At 38.5% G+C, this 26431-nt stretch overlaps 1 protein-coding gene and 1 pseudogene across 2 annotated transcripts in view; one reads left to right on the forward strand and one right to left on the reverse strand.

The window, feature by feature from the left end:
* CHMP3 (charged multivesicular body protein 3) overlaps window positions 1–26431 on the forward strand; it is an 82221-nt gene that overhangs the window by 37190 nt on the left and 18600 nt on the right. For both annotated transcript variants that reach the window (XM_019942230.3, XM_073791165.1), the window contains one exon: window positions 9699–9878. In XM_019942230.3, coding sequence (XP_019797789.1) covers window positions 9699–9878 — 180 coding nt within the window. The remainder of the gene's footprint in view (window positions 1–9698; window positions 9879–26431) is intronic.
* On the reverse strand, window positions 11384–12775 carry LOC109551012 (UPF0729 protein C18orf32 homolog pseudogene; annotated as a pseudogene).

The raw sequence follows: 26431 nt of genomic DNA on the forward strand, positions 1-26431 counted from the left end.
TACATGGTGGGCTTCCCTGGTGGCACAGTGGTTGAGAGTCCACCTGCCGATGCAGGGGACACGGGTTCGTGCCCTGGTCTGGGAAGATCCCACATGCCGCGGAGTGGCTGGGCCCGTGAGCCATGGCCGCTGAGCCTGCGCGTCCGGAGCCTGTGCTCTGCAATGGGAGAGGCCACAACAGTGAGAGGCCCGCGTACCCAAAAAAAAAAAAAGGTAAATACATGGGCAATTATAAAAGGTAGTATTCTTGTAACTTCATTTTTTGCTTTCACATGATTTAGGAGCCATGTGCATTTTAAAAAAATTAGGCTATATTTTTGAACACAGTGCAGAAAAATGTGCTTTTGTGACATCAGTAGCTGTATGGGGATGGGGACGGAGCTGTATAGAAGTAAAGTTTTTGCATATTATTAAAGTTAAGCTAATATAAATTCAAATTAGTGTTATAACTTTAGGATATTAAGTGCATTCACCAGGGTAATCACAAAGAAGGTAGATATAAATTATACACTAAAGCAAATGAAAAGGGACTTGAAGTTTCACCATAGAAAAGAAACAGATAAACACAGAAGAAGACATTAATGCAGGAAATGAAGGAGAAAAAAGCTGTAAGACCTACAGAAAAAATTGCAACATGGCAGAATTAAGCCCCTCCTCATCAGTAATTACTTTAAATGTAAATGAATTAAACTCTCCAATTAAAAGGCAGAGTTTGGCAGAATGGGGGCAAAATGACCCTAGTGTATACTAAGATACAAATAGGTTGAAAGTGAAAGGAAGGAAAAAGATATTCCATGGAAATAGTAACCAAAAGAGTGGAGATTGCTGTGCTGATATAACACAAAATAAACTTTAAATTAGAAAAGATTACAAGAGTCAAAGAAGGACATTATATGTTAATAAAAGTTTTAATACAGTAAGATGTAATCTATGCACCTAATAATAGATGATCAAAATATATGAAGGGAAGTAGATCTACAACAATAGTTGAAGATTTTAATAACCCATTCCCAAAATTGGATATAACCAGACAGAAGATAAATAAAGATAAAAGAGGACTCGAACAACACTATAATGAACTAACAGACACAAACAGAATACTAATAGACATATACAGAATAGACATGTGCAGAATACTCAATGCAACAACAACAGAATACACATTCTTAAGTGCACATGGTACATTCTCCAGGATAGACCATGTGTTGGGCCAAAAACCAAGTCTCAATCAGTTTAAAAAAAATAAGAAGGAAAATTAGAAAATACCTAGAGATGAGTGAAAACCACAGCACTATATATCAAAACTTTTGGGATGCAGCAAAAGCTCAGAGGGAAACTATAGCTATAAAGATGCTTTACATTAAAAAAGAAGAAAGATATCAATCAACAACCTAACTTTACAACTTACAGAAAAAGAAGAAAAAACTCAACCTAAAGCTAACAAAAAGAAGGAAATAAGAAAGATTAGATCAGAGAAAAAGAAATAAAGACTAGAAGAGCAGGAGAGAAAAATCAAAGAAACTTAAAGTGAGTTCTTCAAAAAAGCAACAAAACTGATAAACCTTTAGCTACATTGATGGTGGTGGGGAGGGAAGAAGGGAGGAGGAGGGAGAGGGAGAGGGAATCAAATTCCTAAGATCAGAAATGACAGTTGGAGCACTACTATGATTCTACAGAAATAAAAAATGTAGGAGAGTACTATGAACAATTGTACACTAAAAAAATTGGATAATTTAGATGAAATGGACAAATTCATAGAATTATAAAATCTACCAATACTGAAACACCAATAGAAAATCTGAATAGACTTATAACTCTTGAGATTAAATCAGTAATCAAAAATCTCTCCCAACAAAGAAAAGTCCTAGACCTGATGTATTCACTGGTGATATCTACTAAACATCTAAAGAACTAACACCAATCTTTCTCATACTTCTTCAGAAAATTGAAGAAAAGGGAACACTATCTAACTTGTTCTCTAAGGACAGCATTTCCCATAGCAAAGCCAGACAAAGACACTACGGGAAGAGAAAACTACAGACCAATACTCCTTATGAACACTGATGCAAAAGTCCTCAACAAAATACAAGCAAGCAGGATTCAAAAGGATTATACACCATGACCAACTGGGATTTATTCCTGGAATGCAAGGATGGTTCACCTATGAAAATCAGTCAATGTAATACACCACATCAACAAAATAAAAAAAAAAACTGTTCCAAAAATTTGAATAGGAAGGAATGCTTCCATACTCATTCTGTGAGGCCATCATCACCCTGATATCAAAACCAGACAAAGATATCACACACAAAATAGAAAAGTACAGGCCAATATCACTGATGAACATAGATGCAAAAATTCTCAACAAAATATTAGCAAACAAATTGAACAGTACATTTAAAAGGATCATACTCCATGATCAAGTGGCATTTATCCAAGGATGGAAGGATGGTTCAGTTTATGCAAATTAGACATTGTGATATACCACATTAATAAACTGAAGAATAAAAATCATACAGTCATCTCAATAGATACAGAAAAAGCTTCTGACAAAATTCAAAATCTGTTTATGATAGAACGTCTCAACAAAGTGAGAAAAGAGGGAGCATCACTCAACATGATAAAGGCCATCTATGACAAACCCATAGCCAACATCATACTCAAGGTTGAAAAGCTGAAAGCATTTCGTCTAAGATCAGGAACAAGACAAAGATGCCCACTCTTGCCCTGTTTATTTAACATAGCATTGGCAGTCCTAGCCATGCAGTCAGACCAGAAAAAGAAATAAAAGGAATCCAAATTAGAAACGAAGAAGTAAAACTGTTACTATTTGAAGATGACATGATACTATGTGTAGAAAATCCTGAAGATGCCACCAAATAACTATTAGAAATAATAAATGAATTCAGTAAAGTTGTAGGATACAAAATTAATACAGAGAAATCTGTTGTGTTTCTTACACTAACAACAAACTGTCAGAAAGAGAAATTAAGAAAACAATTCCATTTACAATTGCATCAGAAAGAATAAAATAACTAGGAGTAAATGTAACCAAGGAGGTATAAAACTTGTACTCAGAAAACTATAAGACACTGATGAAATAAACTGAAGATGACAGAAACAAATGGAAAGATATACCATGCTCGTGGATTTGAAGAATTAATGTTATTAAAATAGCCGTACTACTCAAAGCCATGTATAGATTCATTTCAGTACGTATCAGAATTCCAGTGGCATTTTTCACTGAACAAATAATTCTAAAATTTATATGGAAGCACAAAAGACCTCAAATAGGCAATAAAACTGATTTAGAAATGGACAGAGAACCCGAATAGGCATTTTTCCAAAGAAGACATACAGATGGCCAACAGACACAAGAAAAGATGCTCAGCATCACTAATCATCAGGGAAATGCAAATCAAAACCAGAGTGAGATACCATCTCACACCTGTGAGAATGGCTATTATTAAAAAGACAACAAACAAGTGTGGATTAGGATGTGGAGAAATAGGGAGCCCTTGTGCAGTATTGATGGGAATGTAAATTGTGGCAACAACTACAGAAAACAGCATGGAGGTTCTTCAAAAAATTAGAACTACCATATGATCCAGCAATTTTACTTCTAGGTATTTTTCCAAAGAAAACAAAAACACTAATTTGAAAAGATATATTCACTCCTATGATTATTGCAGCCTTACTCACAGTAGCCAAGATATGGAAGCAACCTAAGTGCCCCTGATAGATGAATGGATAAAGATGTGGTGTGTGTATAGACATATAGAAGCTAGAATACTACTCAACCATAAAAAGGACTGAAATCTTGTTGTTTGTGACAACCTGGATGGACCTAGAGGGTAATATGCTAAGTGAAATTAAGACAGAAAGAAAATACCATATGATTTCACTTGTACTTGGAATCTAAAAAACAAAACAAATGAACAAACATAGCAAAACAGAAACCATTATTGATACAGAGAACAAACGGATGGTTGCCAGAGGGGAGGGGCGCAGGTAAATGAGTGAAATGGGTGAGGGGGATTAAGAGGTACAGACTTCCAGTTACAAAATAAATGAGTCACAGGGGTGAAATGTACAGAGTGGGGAATATAGTCAATAATAATGTAGTATCATTGTATGATGACAGATGGTAACTAGACTTATTGTGGTGATCATTTTGTAATGTACAGAAATACCAAATCACTATGCTGTACACCAGGAACTATCGCAGTGTTGTAGGTCAATTATAGTTCAAAAAACCACAAACAAACAAACTCATAGAAAAAGAGATCAGATTTGTGGTCACCAGAGTTGGGGTTTGGGGGCAGTGAGAACTGGATGAAGGTGGTCAAAAGGTACAAACTTGCAGTATAAGATAAATAAGTACTAGGGATGTAATGTATGACAGGATGAATATAATGAACACTGCTGTAGGTTATATATGAAAGCTGTTAAGAGAGTAAATCTTGAGTTCTAATCATAAGGAAGAAATATTTTTTCTGTGTTTTATTTTCTATCTATATGATGATAGATGTTAACTTACTGTGATCATCATTTCATGATCTCTGTCAGTAAGTCATCATGCTGTGTACCTTAAACTTATACAGTGCTGGATGTCAGTTATATATCAATAAAACTGTAAGGAAAAAAACTTCCTACAAAACTGTCTAATTAAAACCAGTTTGCTACTGGCATGAAGACAGTCATAAAGACCAGTGAGATAGAATAGAGAGCCCAGAAATCAACCCTCACGTATATGGTCAAATATATGTGAGGACCATTCAGTGAGGAAAAGACAGCCTTCTCAACTAATGGTGCTATGTAAACTGGATTTCCACATGCAAAAGAATGAGTTTGGACCCTTACCTAAAACCATATATGGAAATTAATTAAAAATGGATCAGAGACCTAAATGTAAAAGCTAAAACTAGAAAACTTCTAGAAGAAAACAGGGCCATAGCTTCACAACATTGGGTTTGGCAGTGATTTCTTGGATATGACCTGAAAGCCACAGGCAACAAAAAAATATAACAGACCACATAGAATTCATGAAAATGAAAAAGTTTGTGAATCAAAAGACACAGTAAAAAGGGGAAACACTAAAAGGGCAACCCATAGATTGGGAGAAAATATTTGCAGAATATACGTAGAACTGACCTCGTAAAACTCAACTTTAAAAAGCCCTTTTCAGGCACTTTCCTGGTGGTCCAGTGGTTAAGATTGCACACTCCCAGTAATGGGGGCCCGGGTTCAATCCCTGGTCAGGGAACTAGATCTCACATGCCGCAACTAAAAGATCCTGCATGTCACAACTAAAAGATGCCACACGCTGCAACTAAAGACCCCACATGCTGCAACTAAAGATCCTGCACACCACAACGAAGATCCTGTGTGCCACAACTAAGACCTGGTGCATCCAAATAAATATTCAAAAATGGACAAAGGACTTGAATAGACTTTCAAGTCTATAGAATATTTTTTGAAGAAAACATACCAGTGGTCAGTAAGCACATGAAAAGATGCTCAACATCACTAATCATTAGGGAAATATAAATCAGAATCAGGATGTGCTACCACCTTATACCCATTAGGATGGCTGCTATCAGTCAAAACAAAACATAAAGTAACAAATGTTGGCAAAGGATGTGGAGAAGTTAGAACCATTGGTCACCATTGGGAGGAATGTAAAATGGTGCAGCAGCTGTGGAAAACAGAGCTGTTCCCCAAAAGGTTAAAAATAGAATTACCATGTGATCCAGAAATTCCAGTTTCGAGTATTGCTGTGGGCTGAAGGTTTGTGTCCTTCCCAAATTCATGTGTTGAAGCCCTAATCTCCAATGTGATAGCATTTGGTGGAGGGCGGGGTGGGGGGGTGCTTTTAGCAAGTAATTAGTCCATGAAGGTGGAGCCCTCATGAACGAGATTAGTGCTGTTATCAGAAGAAACACAAGACAAATAATATCTGTCCTCCATGTGAGAGGACACAGCAAGAAGGCATCCATCTGCAAACCAGGAAAAGGGGGCTTCCATCAGGAACTGAATTTGCCAGCACCTTGATCTTGGACTTCCCAGCTTCCAGAACTGTTTGAAATAAATTTCTGTTGTTTAAGCCACCTAATCTATGGTATTTTTATTATAGCAGCCTGACTAATCTGACTAATACAGATATTGGTACCAAGAAGCTGTAACAAACACATAAAATGTGGAAGCAGCTTTGGAACTAGGTTAATGGGTAGAGGCTAGAAGAATTTCGAGTTGCATGCTAACAAAACCCTAGTTCGCCAGGAGTGGACCTTTAAAGATGATTCTGGTGGGGGCTTAAGGGAAAAAAACAGAGCTGGAGAGAAAGCCTCCATCTTCTTAGAGAACACATAGATAACCATGTACATAATGTTAGTAGAAGTATGGATGGTAAAGGCCGTTCTGATGAGATCTCAAACGGAAATGAGAAACATGTAATTGGACAGTGGCGAAAAGACAATTCTTGATAAAGTGGCAAAGAACTTGGCTGAAGTGTGTTCAGGGTCTACTGTTTTGTGGAAATTAGAACTTGCAAGCAATGAAATTGTGTGTTTAGCTGAGGAGATTTCTAAGCAAAATATAGGAGGAGTGGCATGGTTCTTCCTGACTACTTATAGTAAGATGCGAGGAGAGAGAAATGAAGAGGGAATTGTTAAGCAAAGTGGAACCAGAACTTAGAGATTTGGAATAATCTCTGTTTGTCCATATTGCAAAACTGAGAAAGCTGGTTCAGAAGACACCAAGTGTATGGCTGACCTATGTGACTGACCATTTGATAAGGAGATTAGTATGGGTGTGACCCATGGATTTTATCAGCTACTCCAGAGAGATCACTGCCAGTCTGAACTGATGGGGACGGATCCAGGTCAGAATAAAGGAAGGCTGTCTGACTTCTTAGATTTTACAGGACAAGACAGTAAAACTTAGGCTTTTAACTTGCACTTTTCTTCAGGGAAAGGAAAGAATGTCCCCAGATCTGATTCAGACATCATCAGGGCCACTATCTCAGTTCCTGTATATGCTAGGCTGCCTCCAACCAAAGACCCCTTGCCTGGCAGAACCTCAGCTTGGGTGGGGCCCCCACAGAAAGCTGCTGCCTGATGGTACCCCACCAGCCATCGTGGTGACATTGCCACCCTTGTGGGTCTGAAAGTCAGAATATCAAACCAAAGAGGTTTATTCTTATTTTTCTTGTTTGTTTGCTTGTTTTTTATTGGAGTATAGTTGATTTACAGTGTTGTGTTAGTTTCTGCTGTACAGCAAAGTGAATCAGTTATACATATACATATGTACACTCTTTTTTTAATAGATTCTTTTCCCATATAGTCCATTACAGAGTATTGAGTAGAGTTACCTGTGCTATACCCCAGGTTCTTATTAGTTATCTATTTTATATATAGTAGTGTGTATATGTCCATCCCAATCTCCCAATTTATTCTCCCTCCCCCACCCCACCCCCAAACAAAATAAGTTTGTTTTCTACCTCTGTGGCTCTACTCACAGAGGATTATTCTTGAGTCTTAAGAGCTCATGGAGTTTGCCTTGCTAGGTTTTGGACTTGCTTGGGACCTGTCACCCCTTCCTTCTTTCCTGTTTTTTTCTTTTGGAGTAAGAATGATTATTCTATGCCTGTCACAAATTCGTAGCTGGAGAAGAATTTTGCCTCAGGTTGAATCATACTTCAGGTCCCACCCATATCTGATTTAGAGAATATTTAGATGAGACTTTGGACTTAAACATTAAAGTTGATGCTGGAATGAGTTAAGACTTTTGAGGCTGTTGGGTTGGAATGAATGCATTTTGCATATGAGAAGGACATAAATTGGGGGGGGGGTACGCAGAGGCAGAATGCTATAGACTGAAGGTTTGTGTGCCCCTAAATTTCATACATCGAAGCCCTAATCCCAATGTGATGGTATTTGGAGGTGGGGCCTTTGGGAGGTAATTAGGTCATGAGGGTGTAGCCCTTATGAATGGTATTAGTGCCCTTATAAGAGGAGAGACAAGAGGTGAACTCTCTGCCCTGTGAAGATACAGCAAGAGGGCATTCACCTACAAACCAGGAAGTAGGTTCTCACTAGGAACCCTGATCTTGGACTTCCCAGCTTCCAGAACTATGAGAAATAAATTCATGATTTTTAAGCCATGAAGTCTATGGTAATATAAGTATATACACAAATGATTTGAAAGCAGGGTCTCAAAAAGATACTTGTACATTCATGTTCATAGCAGCATTATTCACAATAGCTAAAGGTTGTGAAAGCAACCCAAGTGTCTGTCAATAGCCGAATGGATAAACAAAATTTGATATATATGTGCAATGTAATATTCGGCCTTTAAAAAGCAGGGTGTCTGATACATGCTCCAACATGGCTGAACCTTGAAGACTTTATGCTAAGTTAAATAAGCCAGTCACACACACACACACAAAATACTGTAGGATTCCTCTTACATAAGGTACCTAGAGTAGTCAAATTCATAAAGACAGGAAGCGGAATGGTATTTGCCAGGGGCTGGTGGGAGGAAGGAATAGGGAGTTATTATTTAAAGCCTTTGAGTTTCAGTGTTGAAAACTGTAAAGAGTTCTGGAGACGGATGATGGTGATGGTTCACAACAATATGAATGTACTTCATACCACTGAACTGTGTCCTTAAAAATGGTTAGGATGGTAAATTTGATGTTATGTATATTTTACCACAATTGGAAAAAACCTCTCCTAATCATAAAGCACATAACATAGACATATCTTACCTCTAGTTGATACTGATGTGATACTTTTTGTATGTTCAGGCTTTCCTTTAGTTGTAGGTTTTTATAAATCATTAATAAATGTACTGAGGTTGTACTCCTGTAATTGTGGGAATACTACTTATTGATTATGAGAGCAAGCTCTGGAATTCATTTACAGTATTCTTTTTCTTTTTGGCCACGCCATGCGGCTTGCAGGATCTGAGTTCCCCAACCAGGGATTGAACCCAGGATCATGGCAGTGAAGGGCTGAGTCCAACCACTGGACCGCCAGGGAATTCCCTGCATTTACAGTATTTTTAAAGTTCCTTAGTACCAGTACCAACAGATGTTAGAATGGGCTTGCAAAGTCAGTTTTGAAATTTTCTCTAGTGTATTAGGATTTACTTTTCTGTTTACTCTTTTTTGTTTTTTTAAGGGCTTCAAATGCTTGGCTTTTTATTTATTTATTTATTTATTTATGGCTGTGTTGGGTCTTCGTTTCTGTGCAAGGGCTTTCCCTAGTTGTGGCAAGCGGGGGCCACCCACTCTTCATCGTGGTGCGCGGGCCTCTCACTATCACGGCCTCTCTTGTTGTGGAGCACAGGCTCCAGACACGCAGGCTCGGTAGTTGTGGCTCACGGGCCTAGTTGCTCCGTGGCATGTGGGATCTTCCCAGACCAGGGCTCAAACCCGTGTCCCCTGCATTAGCAGGCAGATTCTCAACCACTGCACCACCAGGGAAGCCCTCTGTTTACTCTTATATTACTTTAATGTTTCCGGAAATAATGAATACCAACCACATTAATTATTTTTATTTAGTTTATATCCTCCTATCTGTTTTCCTGTTTAATAGGTACATTTAGATCACAGTAAGAACAGATTTCAGTGCCAATAACTCTCCTGGTTTACCCTTAATTTTTTGATGTTCTGTCTTATGTTCTAAATTTAGATATCCAAAGAGAAGAAGAAAAAGTGAAACGATCTGTGAAAGATGCTGCCAAGAAGGGTCAGAAGGATGTCTGTGTGGTTCTGGCCAAGGAGATGATCAGGTCAAGGAAGGCCGTGAGCAAGCTCTATGCATCCAAAGCACACATGAACTCCGTGCTCATGGGGATGAAGAATCAGCTGGGTAAGACAGCGGTACCTTACAGCCACATCATTAGCTGATGCTCTTGCCGTTATTATAACACTGTTTCCTTGAATAGGAAGGTCTTTTTTTTTTTTTTTAACATCTTTATTGGAGTATTATTGCTTTACAATGGTGTGTTAGTTTCTGCTTCACAACAAAATGAATCATTTATATATATACATATGTTCCCATATCTCTTCCCGCTTGCGTCTCCCTCCCTCTCACCCTCCCTATCCCACCCCTCCAGGTGGTCACAAAGCACCGAGCTGTGCTATGCAGCTGCTTCCCATTAGCTATCTACCTTACGTTTATTAGTGTATATATGAGGAAGGACAGTCTTAGCTCTGGTTTTTATTACTTACATTGTCTTAATTGGAGTGTTATACAAAAGCAAAATATACTTATTACTCTCATTTTTATTTTATTGTTATTTTCTTTTGCCAGTGTTGTCGAAATAATGGGAAAATCTCCATCTAAATGTACTTTGTTTAGAATTCAGACTGTATTTCCTCATGTGAACAGTATTGTAAAGTGACCTGAGGGTTGAGTCATAGGCATAAGCAGTGCGCCCACACCTTAGAGGGAGGATGAAGGAAAGAGTTTCTTCGGCCCTAGGCCCAGAGTTGCCCCAGGCAGGATTTTAAATAGTCTAAGTTTGTCTTTGGCTTTCACTCACCTCCTTTTCTGCCTCATCTCTGACTCTCAACCTAATGCTTTCTTACATCTTAGGAAACTGCAGGCCCTGTATTGGGTATTCAGCATACATGTGTACTATCAATTTAATTTTTTTTTTTAATGATATATTTTAAGAAAGTTGCTAGGGCTTCCCTGGTGGTGCAGTGGTTGAGAGTCTGCCTGCCAATGCAGGGGATGCGGGTTCGTGCCCCAGTCTGGGAAGATCCCACATGCCGCGGAGCGGCTGGGCCCATGAGCCATGGCCGCTGAGCCTGCGCATCTGAAGCCTGTGCTCCGCAACGGGAGAGGCCACAACAGTGAGAGGCCCGCGTACCGCAAAAAAAAAAAAAAAAAAAAAAGTTGCTAGAAGGCTATACAAAAAGCTAATAGTGGTTACATCTGTGGAGCTAGAACAAAGAAATGAGAGTAGAGAAAGAACATTAACTTTTCATTTAACCTGCCCTTGCATCGTTCTACTATGAACATCTGCTATTTTCATAATATAGTTTTTAATACCTTAAAAAACAAACTAAATTAATCAACTGGATTTAGTTGCTAATGAGAATTTATCTTATCCCTCAGGTAGGCTGGGGCAGAAAAGTTGAAACACATTTATATCAAAGGAAGTCCAAGGTGGATCAATGACTTGACCAGACACAGCTTCACAGAGCCTCAGTTAGGACCCAGGACTTCACTGGGGACCCAAGGCAGGGAGTCCTTTCTAACTTCTCCTTGCTTCAGAGAAAATAAATATTCTATAAAGATACGTCTCATCGTCTTTGAATATTTATAGATCCTTACACTAAAATGAAGAGGCCCGGGATGAAAGATCATGTGGAGAGGCCCAGACCAGCAAATAACTGTGCAGTCACGTCACTGTTGCTGAAAACCACGAATTTTAGTGTCTTATTATGGAACAAAATAACTGATACAATCTAAACTTTAAAAAAGAAGAAGAAAAAATATATTGCTCCTCCATAACTATCCTGATGCCATCACACTATTACAATCCTGATTTCTGATGTGGTTAAAAAATCTTACTTTTAAATATTTATATTTTAAAAGAAAAAAGAACAACAAGCTAAACTGAATATTTAATACATTCGTAGGAATAGAAGGAATATGACAAGGATTAGAATTTTATAATATACATTAGCCATTTATGTTAAAGATGTTCTATTTTTCAGAGAGGTTACCCCATTTCCCTGTCTTTTCTGTCTTCCTCAGAGCAATAAACAGTAATTACTACTCTCATAGATAAGCTGCTCCATTAAGTTAGACAGTAATTACATCTTTATGTTTCCAGTCATTATCATCTCCAAAAACTACCTTTCATTTCACCGCACAGTCTCACTGCACTGTTTCACAGTAAAATTATACTCCTCAAATTTGAAGAGCCTGAATAAAAACTAGAGGCCCAAGGAGTTTTAGGGACTGATTTAGGAACAGTGTCTACTGGCATGAACCTTTTATTTATTCATATTTTTAAAACTGCAATAAAAGAAATGAAAGCTACTTTAATAAAAAAGGAACTCAGGAATGAGGTCATTAAATATAACTAGCTACATTTTAAATACAAATACCAGGTATTTCCTGATTAGTGTCAGGTAAATATGTAAACTATCTAGCCCAAATTCTGGTCTCAGGAAAAAAGATCAGAGACAAGTACAAAGAAGGTGCTTCATACTATCAGATCCATTTTATGTTTTGTTTTGTTTTTTTGCGGTACGCGGGCCTCTCACTGTTGTGGCCTCTCCCGTTGCGGAGCACAGGCTCCGGATGCGCAGGCTCAGCAGCCATGGCTCACGGGCCCAGCCTCTCTGCGGCATGTGGGATCTTCCCGGACCGGGGCACGAACCCATGTCCCCTGCATCGGCAGGCAGACTCTCAACCATTGCGCCACCAGGGAAGCCCTATCAGATCCATTTTTAAAACAATGAGATCCTTTGTGACAGTCACTTAAGTCTTTCTTTTTATCAGAGATTTCTGTTGGTCCTCTTGTTGGTAATCCATTTGTGTCTGCACCCTTACAGTCTATTTTGCCTTTGTTTTTATCATTGGATTCTTGTATAGCTTTCCTAGGCCACATACAACTAACAAAGGGGGAAATCAGAGGGTATATATATGGTTCCAGGAACTTTTTGTAGACCCAGAGCACAACTAGAATGACGATGCAGGGAATGCACACCATTGTCCCAGGCTTGAGATCCTGACCTGCGACCACCAAGCCCCAGTGGCAGTGTCCATGCTTCCAGAGGGGAGGTCACAGGGGGACATGCCACAGCCAACCCAGTGGGCACCGCCCAATTTAATTTTCAAAAACTCATTATAATATTTAAAAATAAACATAATTTAGTTACCTTTCAGTGTCCAGTATAATACCGTTGTGATCTTCCGCAGGCATCTGTCTCCAGATCACTGACAGCTTGAGGCATAGGTTAAATTTTACATCCAGTTGGTTTCTTTTCTTACTTATTTTCGGTTAAATGAAGAAATCCTAACTCAGAATTAGAGTTCTTTGAGAATAGCAGCAAATAACTGTCAGATAATTAGACTGAGTACAGATTCAGAAATTACAGGGTAATTTTTCACTAAAGAATATCTTCAGGGAATGCCCTGGTGGTCCAGTGGTTAGGACTCTGCGCTTTCACTGCCGTGGCCCAGGTTCAAGCCCTGGTCGGGGAACTAAGATCCCACAAGCCGCACAGTGCAGCCAAAGAAAGAATATCTTCAACTCTGTCAGTTACTACATTGATGAGTACATCACACTCAAAAGTTAGAAGACTTGAATGTTTCAATTTAAACGCTGGTGCCAAATGAGTACTTAATCCGTTATTTGGTCGTACTTGGCTCTGAAGGTATTTCTTTATGTTCAGTTTTAACATTTGAATGTGGTTTTTTTAATGTGCCTAATAGTGAATATATCAGTTTCTTTCTCCAGATACTGAAGAAAACAATCCATGGATTAAGAAAGAGTAAAAAAAATAAGACAACTGTTTGTACCATATCTTCTTAACTTTTAACAACTGTGTTATTTCAGCCCTAAAGTGATGTATTTAGGCTCTTTAAATATTGGATATATAACCTAGATATATGCCTTTTGCACAAGCCAAGTATTCAGTACTGTGGAGAAACAGCCTAATCTTATCTGTTATTTTGAAAGCTTAACTAAATATACTTGACTTTTACAGCCATCGTTGAAAGCTTCATATTTACTCCCTATTTTTTCTGCAACATGCTGAAAAGATGCATGTTCAGTTGACCATGATAAGCTTATTTTTAAAATTTTCAGCATATCCTTTACTGAATCAACATCAAAAAACATATAGCTTATTTTACCCTTTTTCCCCCTATGAATAAAGCACTGTATTCACAGACTCTTTTTCTCCCCAGGTGCAAAGATAGTAGTACACAGGATAATATAGTGCATGCTTATGTACCTAACACCCAGAACCAATACAATTTGACATTTTGCTATATTTGCCTCAGTTTTTTAAATTAATTTTTATTAGAATATAGTTGCTTTACAATGTTGTGTTAGTTTCTTGCTGTACAGCAAAGTGAATCAGTCATACCTATACATATATCCACTGTTTTTTAGATTTCCTTCCCATTTAGGTCACCACACCACAGCATTGAGTAGAGTCCCCTGTGCTATACAGTAGGTTCACATTAGTTATCTATTTTATACATAGTAGTGTATATATGTCAGTCCCAATCTCCCAATTCATCCCACCCCCGCTTCTCCCCGCCTTAGTTTTTATATTGTAAAAGAAAGCAGTATTACTAATGTTGAAGCTTCTTTAATATACCTTTGCAGTTCCATTCCCTTCTCTTTCAGCCTCCTCAGAGGTAACCACTATCATGAATATTAAAATTTGTATAAATGGTGTTATACTGTGTGTACCATTCTGCATCTTTTTTTCCCATTTATCATTGTCCTATTGAAATATACCCATAAATGTAATGATAAGTATATTTTGATATGATAAATATATTTTGATAAATATATTGATATAATGATAAATGTAGTTTGATATGATAAATAAGTATGTTTTTAACTACTGGGTGGTATTCCATCCTGTGAATGTATCACATTTTATTCTTCTCTTCCCTGTTGATGGACATTTAGGCTGTTTTCAGTTTTTGCTATTACTAAACAGTGCTGGTGTGAATGTCTTTTCACTTTTACACATGTGTTTCTTTAGGACAGTTATATACTCAGAAGTAGAATTGCTGGGTTAAAAATAGCTGGGTTTAAATTTTGCTAGAACTGCAAAATTGTTCTCCAAAGAGACAAATTTGTATTCCCACCAGCAGCGGATAAGGGTTCTTTTTTCCATACCTTTCCACCAACCTTTGTCAGACTTTTTAATTTTTGAAAAATGTTATAACATTTCCCTGGGAACTAGTGGGCTTGACCAGTCTCTTCTGTTCACGTTTTCTTCCTGTGTACTGATTCCAAAATATCTTTTCAAGGAGTTATAGCTCACAAATATTCATTAATCTACATGAAAAATATCTCTTCTCCTGTAGCATGTACTTTCAGTAATGAACGTAACTGTAAACATAAACAACGTATATCAAGAGCCTGTTATCCCTTAAGTATACATCCATAATAATATATTATGTTGTTTCAAATATGTATTATAATGTGGCTTTATCACATCTGAAAAGTAAAATATTTGCTGTTTGATACTTGTATGTTAAAATACTCTAGGGCTCTGTTCTAGATCCTCTGCTCTTTTCCATCTTGCCTCTCTCCCCGTAGGTGATCTCATCTAATCGCATGCCTTTAAATGCCATTGATTTCCAAATCTTTATCTTCAGACCTGACTTTATCATTGTATAGTTGACATCTCCACTCATATCTTAATGGATACATCAAAATTAATATGCCCATCCAAGAATCTTGGCTGGTCTTACTTCATCTGTATCCCCGCCTCTCCCTGTATTTTCCCCTGGGAATCCAAGACATCATATAATTTCATCTGCAGATATTTCGACATGGGTTTCTAAAAAGCAAGGGTTCTATCCCTTCTGTTTCTTGGTCCTTCAGTTCTTGGGTATGTCGATGTGTTCATTTCATTTCCACTATATTTTCTGTTTCTTTCTGAAAGGAAAAGATTTCAGTCAGTTGTTAGGAAAGATTTTAGTCAGTTGTTTAGTCAGTTGATTTCCCAGACTGATCCTTTAATTTTTTTATCTTTCCTGTTTTCACTTTGGAAATAATCATAGTACCTTCCTCATAGGATAGTTGTGAGACTTAATTCAGTGCCTGGCACATGGTAACTGCTGTATATTTAGGTTCTAAATGTTATTGTCATTATCATCATCAATTTGTCTTTGTGTTCTACTTTCTGAGAAATTTGCTCAACTTTATTTTCTGTTTCTTCTCAAATTCTTTATTTTAGCTGTCTTAATTTTAAATTTCAGGAAAGAGTTCTCTGATCTTATTTTTTAAAAATCATCTTGTTCTTATTTCGTGAATATAATTTGTTCTTTATTATTGATAGTCTTTTTTTTTACTATATATTCTTTTTTATATTCATTTCCATTATGGTTTCTCTCAGGATGTTGAATATAGTTCCCTGTGCAAGAGGATTCCCTTTTCTCCACACCCTCTCCAGCATTTATTGTTTGTAGATTTTTTGATGATGGCCATTCTGACTGGTGTGAGATGATATCTCATTGTAGTTTTGATTTGCATTTCTCTAATGATTAATGATGTTGAGCATTCTTTCGTGTGTCTGTTGGCAATCTGTATATCTTCTTTGGAGAAATATCTATTTAGGTCTTCTGCCCATTTTTGCATTGGGTTGTTGGTTTTTCTAATGTTGAGCTGCATGAGCTGCTTGTAAATTTTGGAGATTAATCCTTTGTCAGTTGCTTCATTTGCAAACATTTTCTCCCATACTGAGGGTTGTCTTTTCGTCTTGTTTATGGTTTCCTTTGCTGTGCAAAAGTTTTTAAGTTTCATTAGGTCCCATTTGTTTATTTTTTTAATTTCCATTTCTCTAGGAGGTGGGTCAAAAAGGATCTTGCTGTGATTTATGTCATAGAGTGTTCTGCCTATGTTTTCCTCTAAGAGTTTGATGGTGTCTGGCCTTACACTTAGGTCATTAATCCATTTTGAGTTTATTTTTTTGTATGGTGTTAGGGAGTGTTCTAATTTCATTCTTTTACATGTAGCTGTCCCGTTTTCCCAGCACCACTTATTGAAGAGGCTGTCTTTTCTCCACTGTATATTCTTGCCTCCTTCACCAAAGATAAGGTGACCATATGTGCGTGGGTTTATCTCTGGGCTTTCTATCCTTTTCCATTGATCTATATTTCTGTTTCTGTTCCAGTACCATACTGTCTTGATTACTGTAGCTTTGTAGTATAGTCTGAAGTCAGGGAGCCTGATTCCTCCAGCTCCATTTTTCTTTCTCAAGATTGCTTTGGCTCTTCGGGGTCTTTTGTGTTTCCATACAAATTGTGAAATTTTTTGTTCTAGTTCTGTGAAAAATGCCAGTGGTAGTTTGATAGGGATTACATTACATCTGTGGATTAATTTGTGTAGTAGAGTCATTTTCACAATGTTGATTCTTCCAATCCAAGAACATGGTATATCTCTACATCTATTTGTATCATCTTTAATTTCTTTCATCAGTGTCTTATAATTTTCTGCATACAGGTCTTTTGTCTCCTTAGGTAGGTTTATTCCTAGATATTTTATTCTTTTTGTTGCAATGGTAAATGGGAGTGTTTTCTTAATTTCACTTTCAGATTTTTCATCATTAGTGTATAGGAATGCAAGAGATTTCTGTGCATTAATTTTGTATCCTGCTACTTTACCAAATTCGTTGATTAGCTCTAGTAGTTTTCTGGTAGCATCTTTAGGATTCTCTATGTATAGTGTCATGTCATCTGCATACAGTGACAACTTTACTTCTTCTTTTCCGATTTGGATTCCTTTTTCTTCTCTGATTGCTGTGGCTAAAACTTCCACAACTATGTTGAATAATAGTGGTGAGAGTGGGCAGCCTTGTCTTGTTCCTGATCTTAGTGGAAATGGTTTCAGTTTTTCACCATTGAGAACGATGTTGGCTGTGGATTTGTCATATATGGCCTTTATTATGTTGAGGAAAGTTCCCTCTATGCCTACTTTCTGGAGGGTTTTTATCATAAATGGGTGTTGAATTTTGTCAAAAGCTTTCTCTGCATCTATTGAGATGATCATATCGTTTTTCTCCTTCAGTTTGTTAATATGGTATATCACGTTCATTGATTTGCATATATTGACGAATCCTTGCATTCCTGGGATAAACCCCACTTGATCATAGTGTATGATCCTTTTAATGTGCTGTTGGATTCTGTTTGCTAGTATTTTGTTGAGGATTTTAGCATCTATGTGCGTCAGTGATATTGGCCTGTAGTTTTCTTTCTTTGTGACATCTTTGTCTGGTTTTGCTATCAGAGTGATGGTGGCTTCGTAGAATGAGTTTGGGAGCATTCCTCCCTCTGCTATATTTTGGAAGAGTTTGAGAAGGATAGGTGTTAGCTCTTCTCTAAATGTTTGATAGAATTCGCCTGTGAAGCCGTCTGGTCCTGGGTTATTGTTTGTTGCAAGATTTTTAATCACAGTTTCAATTTCCATGCTTGTGATTGCTCTGTTCATATTTTCTGTTTCTTCCTGGTTCAGTCTCGGAAGGTTGTGCATTTCTAAGAATTTGTCCATTTCTTCCACATTCTCCATTTTACTGGCATACAGTTGCTTGTAGTAATCTCTCCTGATCCTTTGTATTTCTGCAGTGTCAGTTACTTCTCCTTTTTCATTTCTAATTCTATTGATTTTAGTCTTCTCCCTTTTTTTCTTGATAAGTCTGGCTAATGGTTTATCAATTTTGTTAATCTTCTCAAAGAACCAGCTTTTAGTTTTATTGATCTTTGCTATCATTTCCTTCATTTCTCTTTCATTTATTTCTGATCTCATCTTTATGATTTCTTTCCTTCTGCTAACTTTGGGGTTTTTTTGTTCTTCTTCTCTAATTGCTTTAGGTGTAAAGTTAGGTTGTTTATTTGAGTTGTTTCTTAAGGTAGGATTGTATTGCTATAAACTTCCCTCTGAGAACTGCTTTTGCTGCATCCCATAGGTTTTGGGTTGTGTTTTCATTGTCATTTGTTTCTAGGTATTTTTTGATTTCCTCTTTGATTTCTTCAGTGATACTTTGGTTATTAAGTAGTGTGTTGTTTAGCCTCCACGTGTTTGTATTTCTTACAGATATTTTCCTGTAATTGAAATCTAGTCTCATAGCATTGTGGTCAGAAAAGATACTTGATGTGATTTCAATTTTCTTAAATTTACCAAGGCTTGATTTGTGACCCAAGATATGATCTATCCTGCAGAATGTTCCATGAGCACTTGAGGATAATGTGTATTCTGTTGTTTTTGGATGGAATGTCCTATAAGTATCAATTAAGTCCATCTTGTTTAATGTGTAATTTAAAGCTTGTGTTTCCTTATTTATTTTCATTTTGGATGATCTGTCCATTGGTGAAAGTGGGGTGCTAAAGTCCCCTACTATTACTGTGCTACTGTCGATTTCCCCTTTTATGGCTGTTAGCATTTGCCTTATGTATTGAGGTGCTCCTATGTTGGGTACATAAATATTTACAATTGTTATATCTTCTTGTATTGATCCCTTGATCATTATGTAGTGTCCTCCTTTGTCTCTTGTAATAGTCTTTGTTTTAATGTCTGTTTTGTCTGATATGAGAATTGCTACTCCAGCTTTCTTTTGATTTCCATTTGCATGGAATATGTTTTTCCATCCCCTCACTTTTAGTCTGTATGTGTCCCTAGGTCTGAAGTGGGTCTCTTGTAGACAGCATATATACGGGTCTTTTTTCTGTATCCATTCAGCCAATCAATGTCTTTTGGTTGGAGCATTTAATCCATTTACATTTAAGGTAATTATCGATATGTATGTTCCTATTACCATTTTCTTAATTGTTTTGGGTTTATTATTGTAGGTCTTTTCCTTTTCTTGTGTTTCCTGCCTAGAGAAGTTCCTTTAGCATTTGTTGTAAAGCTGGTTTGGTGGTGCTGAATTCTCTTAGCTTTTGCTTGTCTGTAAAGGTTTTAATTTCTCCGTCAAATCTGAATGAGATCCTTGCTGTGTAGAGTAATCTTGGTTGTAGGCTTTTCCTGTTCATCACTTTTAATATGTCCTGCCACTCCCTTCTGGCTTGCAGAGTTTCTGCTGAAAGATCAGCTGCTAACCTTATGGGGATTTCCTTATGTGTTATTTGTTGTTTTTCCCTTTGTTCTTTGTGTTTAATTTTTGATTGTTTCATTAATATGTGTCTTGGCGTGTTTCTCCTTGGATTTATCCTGTATGGGACTCTCTGTGCTTCCTGGGCTTGATTAACTATTTCCTTTGCCATATTAGGGAAGTTTTCAATTATAATCTCTTCAAATATTTTCTCAGTCCCTTTCTTTTTCTCTTCTTCTTCTGGGACCCCTATAATTCTAATGTTGGTGCGTTTAATGTTGTCCCAGAGGTCTCTGAGACTGTCCTCAATTCTTTTGATTCTTTTTTCTTTATTCTGCTCTGCAGTAGTTATTTCCACTATTTTATATTCCAGGTCACTTATCCGTTCTTCTGCCTCAGTTATTCTGCTATTGATCCCTTGTAGAGAATTTTTAATTTCATTTATTGTGTTGTTCATCACTCTTTGTTTGCTCTTTAGTTCTTCTAGATCCTTGTTAAACGTTTCTTGTATTTTCTCCATTCTATTTCCAGGATTTTGGATCATCTTTACTATCATTATTCTGAATTCTTTTTCAGGTAGACTGCCTATTTCCTCTTCATTTGTTAGGTCTGGTGGGTTTTTGCCTTGCTCCTTCATCTGCTGTGTGTTTCTCCACCTTCTCATTTTGCTTAACGTACTGTGTTTTGGGTCTCCTTTTCGCAGGTCACAGGTTCACAGTTCCCGTTGTTTTTGGTGTCTGTCCCCAGTGGCTAAGGTTGGTTCATTGGGTTGTGTAGGCTTCCTGGTGGAGGGGACTAGTGCCTGTACCCTTGATAATCTTTAAAAATGTTTTTTCTTATGTTCCTTGCATTGTTTCTCAGAGCTTCTTCTCCCCATCTCCTCTTTTTTAAGAAAGAGTGAAAGGGAGGTAAGAGAGTGGGGAGGCTGGATTAAGTGTAGGTTTCATGAGGAACTTCCCCAGTCTTCTCAGGCAGGTAGCCTAAGCTACAAAGAGAAAAATGATAATTCATGTAGTAAATCCATTTCTTTTAGCCCCTATTATGTGCCAGATATATTGCTGGGGAGCAGGGATAAAATAGTGAACATTATAGGCAGTCATTGGCCTCAGCTATGGAGTGAAAAGCAAAAAACAGATACTTTTAATAAAAATAAACATACCTAATAAAACAATAAATTAAATAATCAAATAAATGGATATTTATAAATGCAAACTGTGATGGGCACTAGGAGAGTGTAAAAGGGAAATGCACTCAAGGGTGGCTCCTTTCATGCCGTGATGATATCTGAAGGAGGATGAGTAATTAAGCGTTGGGACAGGGGGTAACCTGGTTCCAACCAGAGTGTTAGCCGGCATGTGTGAAGGCCCTGGGGCCACAAAGAACTGTGTCTTCAGACACTGAAGGAGGTTCTGGGAGGTTGGGGTACCTGGGAGCAAGGGGGAGGGATGACCGGAGAGGATGAGCAGGCAGCTGAAGAAGACAGTTGTGACAGCTGTTAGGAGAGCAGTGCTTTTCATAGACAAGTTCAGATTGAGACGTGCTCTGGAGGTGCTGCAGATAAACTGCAGTGGGAGTTCAGAGGGAGGGCCATGTGGGAGAACCAGAGAGGTGTCTGGGTAGAGGGATTGGGGGCACAGAGGCACAGGTAAGGTAGTTCACGCTGTGTTCAGCAAACAGCCCTCGATCCAGTCCGACAAGAGTGCATGACGGGGGCAGTGGGAGGTGAGGCTAGAAAGGTAATTTGGAGTCAGAGTTTGGGGAGTTCGGCTGAGGAACGGTGACTTCATTTCCTAGGCGGTGGGGAGCCTCACGCACTGTAATCACAGGCTGCAGATGCAGCTAGGCGGGAGGTGGGAGGACCCGAGAGGGGATGGGCAGGGCCTGGATGGGTTAGTCTGGTGGGATGAGTGGGAGAGAGCACACTGGAGAACTGTTGTGGGTGCAGAGTTAAGTGGACATGGTGAAGGCAGAAATAAGCCTGAGGTGCTCCAAACCCTTGACCCTGGAAAGACTGAAGGGCATTAAAAGACACTGGCAGCCCAGAGGGAGGAACAGGCCTAAGAGAGACAGGAGACTCCATCTGGGGCTGTCCAGACAGGCTCCATGAGAGTCACCCTGCTTCCCCAGCTCCTGAGCATGGTGCCTGGCAGGAGGATCCCCAGGGAGGCGGTTGTTGAGAGGGTTTATAGTTGGATGTTGTCTGTTGGCAAGTTAAATACAACAGAGAAGGTAACTGATGATAGAACCCAGAACGGAGCGGAAGGGAGGAGTCTACATTTTGGGAGTGAGAAAAGAGAACACTAGAAATACTGTGACACGAGTTCCTGAGAGGTTTGTCTGTTTTGACCTCCAGTGTCCCCCATCCCACCCCAAGCCTGTTGTTGTTTGAAAAGCCACCATTTGATGAAGTCATTCCTTCTCCTTAAGATGTTCCTCTATTTGGGACTTGCTTGATGGTCCAGTGGTTAAGAATCCGCCTTCCAATGCAGGGGACACGGGTTCGAGCCCTGGTCTGGGAACTAAGCCTGTGCGCTGCAACTGCTGAGCACGTGGTCCACAACTAGTGAGAAGCCCGTCAGCCACAACAAGGAGCCCACACGCTGCAACTAAGACCCGACACAGCCAAAAATAAATAAATAAATATTTAATTTTTAAAGCTATTCCTCTATTCAAATGCAGATGTCCCTGGGAGGGGTCATATGTTAAGCCTTGTCAGCTCTTAATACGTTTGTCATGATTAGATGTTTTCCAAGTGATAGCATTCTGACAGCAGTTTCTTGCAGAACAAGACAGATGATGAGTATGTTTTGGTTGGGGGAGAAAGTTAAGAGACAGGTAAAAAGGTGGGGCAGGAAATAGAATTATCAAATGATCCAGAAATTCCACTTCTGGGTAAGTAAGAATTGGAAGCAGGGACTCAGATATTTGTACATCCCTGTTCATAACAGTGTTATTTATAATAGGCAGAAGGTAAAGGCAGCCCAAGTGTATTGAAGGATGAATGGATAAACAAAACATGGTATATAATACACACAACGGAATATTATTCAGCCTTAAAAAGGAAGGAAGGGACTTCACTGGTGGTCCAGTGGTTAAGAATCCTCCTTCCAGTGCAGGGGACATGGGTTCGATCCCTGGTCGGGGAACTAAGATCCCACATGCTGTGGGGCAACTAAGCCCATGTGCTCTAGAAGAAGCCCATATGCCGGAATGAAAGATCCTGCGTGCCACAACTAAGACCCGATGCAGTCAAATAAATAATTTTTTTTTTTAAAAAGGAAGTTCTGACATGTGACAACATGGATGAACATTGAAGACAGTATGCTAAGTGAAATATGCCTGTCACAAAAGTGATTCTGCTTCTATGAGGTACATAGAATAGTCAAAATCATAGAGCCAGAAAGTAGTATGGTGGTTGCCAGGAGTTATACATAGAATAGTCAAAATCATAGAGCCAGAAAGTAGTATGGTGGTTGCCAGGAGTTATACATAGAATAGTCAAAATCATAGAGCCAGAAAGTAGTATGGTGGTTGCCAGGAGTTATACATAGAATAGTCAAAATCATAGAGCCAGAAAGTAGTATGGTGGTTGCCAGGAGTTATACATAGAATAGTCAAAATCATAGAGCCAGAAAGTAGTATGGTGGTTGCCAGGAGTTATACATAGAATAGTCAAAATCATAGAGCCAGAAAGTAGTATGGTGGTTGCCAGGAGTTATACATAGAATAGTCAAAATCATAGAGCCAGAAAGTAGTATGGTGGTTGCCAGGAGTTATACATAGAATAGTCAAAATCATAGAGCCAGAAAGTAGTATGGTGGTTGCCAGGAGTTATACATAGAATAGTCAAAATCATAGAGCCAGAAAGTAGTATGGTGGTTGCCAGGAGTTATACATAGAATAGTCAAAATCATAGAGCCAGAAAGTAGTATGGTGGTTGCCAGGAGTTGGGGGGAGGGAAGATGGGGAGTTAAGAGTTTAATGAGGACAGAATTTCAATTTGGGAAGATGAAAAAGTTTTGGAAATGGATGATGGTGATGGTTGCACAACAATACAAATGTACTTAATGCCACTGAACTGTACACTTAAAAATGGTTAAAACAGTAAATTTTATGTTATGTTTATTTTGCCACCCCCAAATTTTTTTTAAAAAGTGAGGCAGGCCCAGGTGTTGGGGCCATGATGGGGTCCTGGCAGCAGAGACTGAAGGGGAGCTCTAAGCTCTTGGGTGCTGGGGGCAGAGTGACTAGAGGGGCGAGGGAGGTAGTGAAAATGGAGAGCCAGGCCAGGGCGGCTCCTCTTACCTCTGTACCTGCTGCTATTTCCTTCTTTGTTGTGTTTCTTTGCTTTGTTTCCTAGCTCTGATTAGCGCACTTCAAAGCGAGTTTGCAAAGTATGGATCTTTCAGGTAAAACATGATGCTTTGAAATTTAAACCGATGTTGAATCAAAACACGTTTTTCTTAATTCTTTAGTATTTGTAATTTAAGTTATGCAGGCTTACTGTTTAAAAAAATACTACAGAAATATATAAAATAAAAAGTAAATGTTCACCATTTCCCTTGTCGTGCCCTCAGCCCTCTTGTCCAACAGTAACTTCTATTAGAGTACCACCTAAATATATATATTTAGTCTAACAGTATGTCATTTCATACACACACACACACATTTATTTATTACCCAGGTCTGCAAGTCCAAGCCCTTAAATAAACAAATAGGAACATATTTTCCCCTTCACTTGGCATTTAATGGTTAACAGTGATATAACATATGTAAGATTAAATTCAGTTTCTTTAAGGCCTCCTGAACAATCGTAGTCTTCTAAAATAAATACATATCTGTGTTACTGTTGTCCATACTGATGTTTAACAATGGTTTTAAATGTTTTCCCTCAAAATTTTTTACAAATTCAAATTCTATAGAGCAAATTGTCTTTTTCAAATGAAATATTTTTCCTTTGCACAAAATACAATATTAAGAGAAATTTTTTAAAGGGTGGAAAAAACCTATCTCCCTAACAGATTGATTGTTTCCATTGTTTTATATTTGATTTTAGTCATTATTCATATAAATACTTACTTTACTCAGCTGTAAATGTAGTGTAAGAGCCCGTGATTGGCATTGGGTGAGAGTGACTGGAGACAGCCGTCTCTGTAGAATTTAAAGCCCTTTTTATCCCTGCAGCAAGCGGGATCATCAGAAAGCCACAATTCCAGCCCTCTGTTTTGCTTCCTATAGAAATACCTTTGCCAAGCTGTGCTTTCATAGTATTCTTTTGCTTTTTTTTTTTTAATGGATAAGAAACAGCCATAGGACGAATATTTCTATAAATTTGATAGTTACTGGTACAGTCAGTAAAGATCGTGGTACAAAATTTATCTTGGAGCCTAGTGCTGGAAAAAATGATCTTTCCTAGTAAGATAGTATGCTTCCACAGGTGAGTGTCCTAACCCCCCTACTAACCTTCGTGCCTTAGCTGTTGAAATGCTCAAAGCTAAGTTTATTCTCAGTTGCAGGAGCTTTACTAGCCCAGGTCAGTGATTCCCAACAGGGAGCAATTTTGCCCTTCAGAGGACATTTGGCAGTGTAGCATTTTGGTTGTCACAACTAGGCAAGGTAGGGTGTTGCTACCGGCATCTAGTCAGTAGGAGCCAGGGATGCTGCTAATGTCCTAGAAAGCATAAAACAGCCTCCTACAACAAAGAATTGTCCAGCCCCACCATTATTCACACCATTGCTGACCTACGTTTATGGAGTCAACTCACTCTTTCGAGTCTTTTTATTTATTTTATCATACCTGCTATACATGACTTTTTAATAAACTGCTTCAAATTAGTTTTTCAAATGGTAGCCTATAAATTATAAGTAAACTGCACTTTACATTTTGAGAGTTTGGAACATCCCTGGTGGCTCAGTGGTTAAGAATCCGCCTGCCAATGCAGGGGACATGGGTTCGAGCCCCAGTCCGGGAAGATCCCACATGGAACGGAGCAACTAAGCCCGTGCGCCACAACTACTGAGCCTGCGCTCTAGAGTCCGTGTGCCACAACTACTGAAGCCCACGCGCCTAGAGCCCATGCTCGGCAACAAGAGAAGCCACTGCAGTGAGAAGCCCGCATACCACAAGGAAGAGTATCCCCTGCTTGCTGCAACTAGAGAAAGCCCACTCGCAGCAATGAAAACCCATCACAGCCAGAAATAAATTTATTTAAAAGAATTTTTTTGAAAGTTTCCCAAATGTGCATGGCTCCAGTAATTTTTTTATGACTGTAATTCCCTTTAATGGCCTTTGGTTTGGGTTCCCCATATTATGGAATGTTTGTACTGTTTTCTTTTCCTTTTAATTTTTATCTTTCCCTTCTTTATTTCTTAATATAACTGTTTTTCTTAACTTTGTTATAAGGAAGAAGTGTCTTATTCAAAGATACTTTCGAGGTTTGAATGTTTGGTTTTTTAAAAAACATTTATTTATTTATTTGGCTGCCCTGGGTCTTAGTTGCAGCACTCAGGATCTTCATTGCCACGTGTGGGAGGGATCTTTAGTTGCCGCATGCATGTGGGATCTTAGTTCCCTGACCAGGGATCCAACCCAGGCCCCCTGCATTGGGAGCACGGAGT

The sequence above is a fragment of the Tursiops truncatus genome, chromosome 14 (genome assembly GCF_011762595.2).
Source record: "Tursiops truncatus isolate mTurTru1 chromosome 14, mTurTru1.mat.Y, whole genome shotgun sequence".
Lineage (NCBI taxonomy): Eukaryota > Metazoa > Chordata > Mammalia > Artiodactyla > Delphinidae > Tursiops > Tursiops truncatus.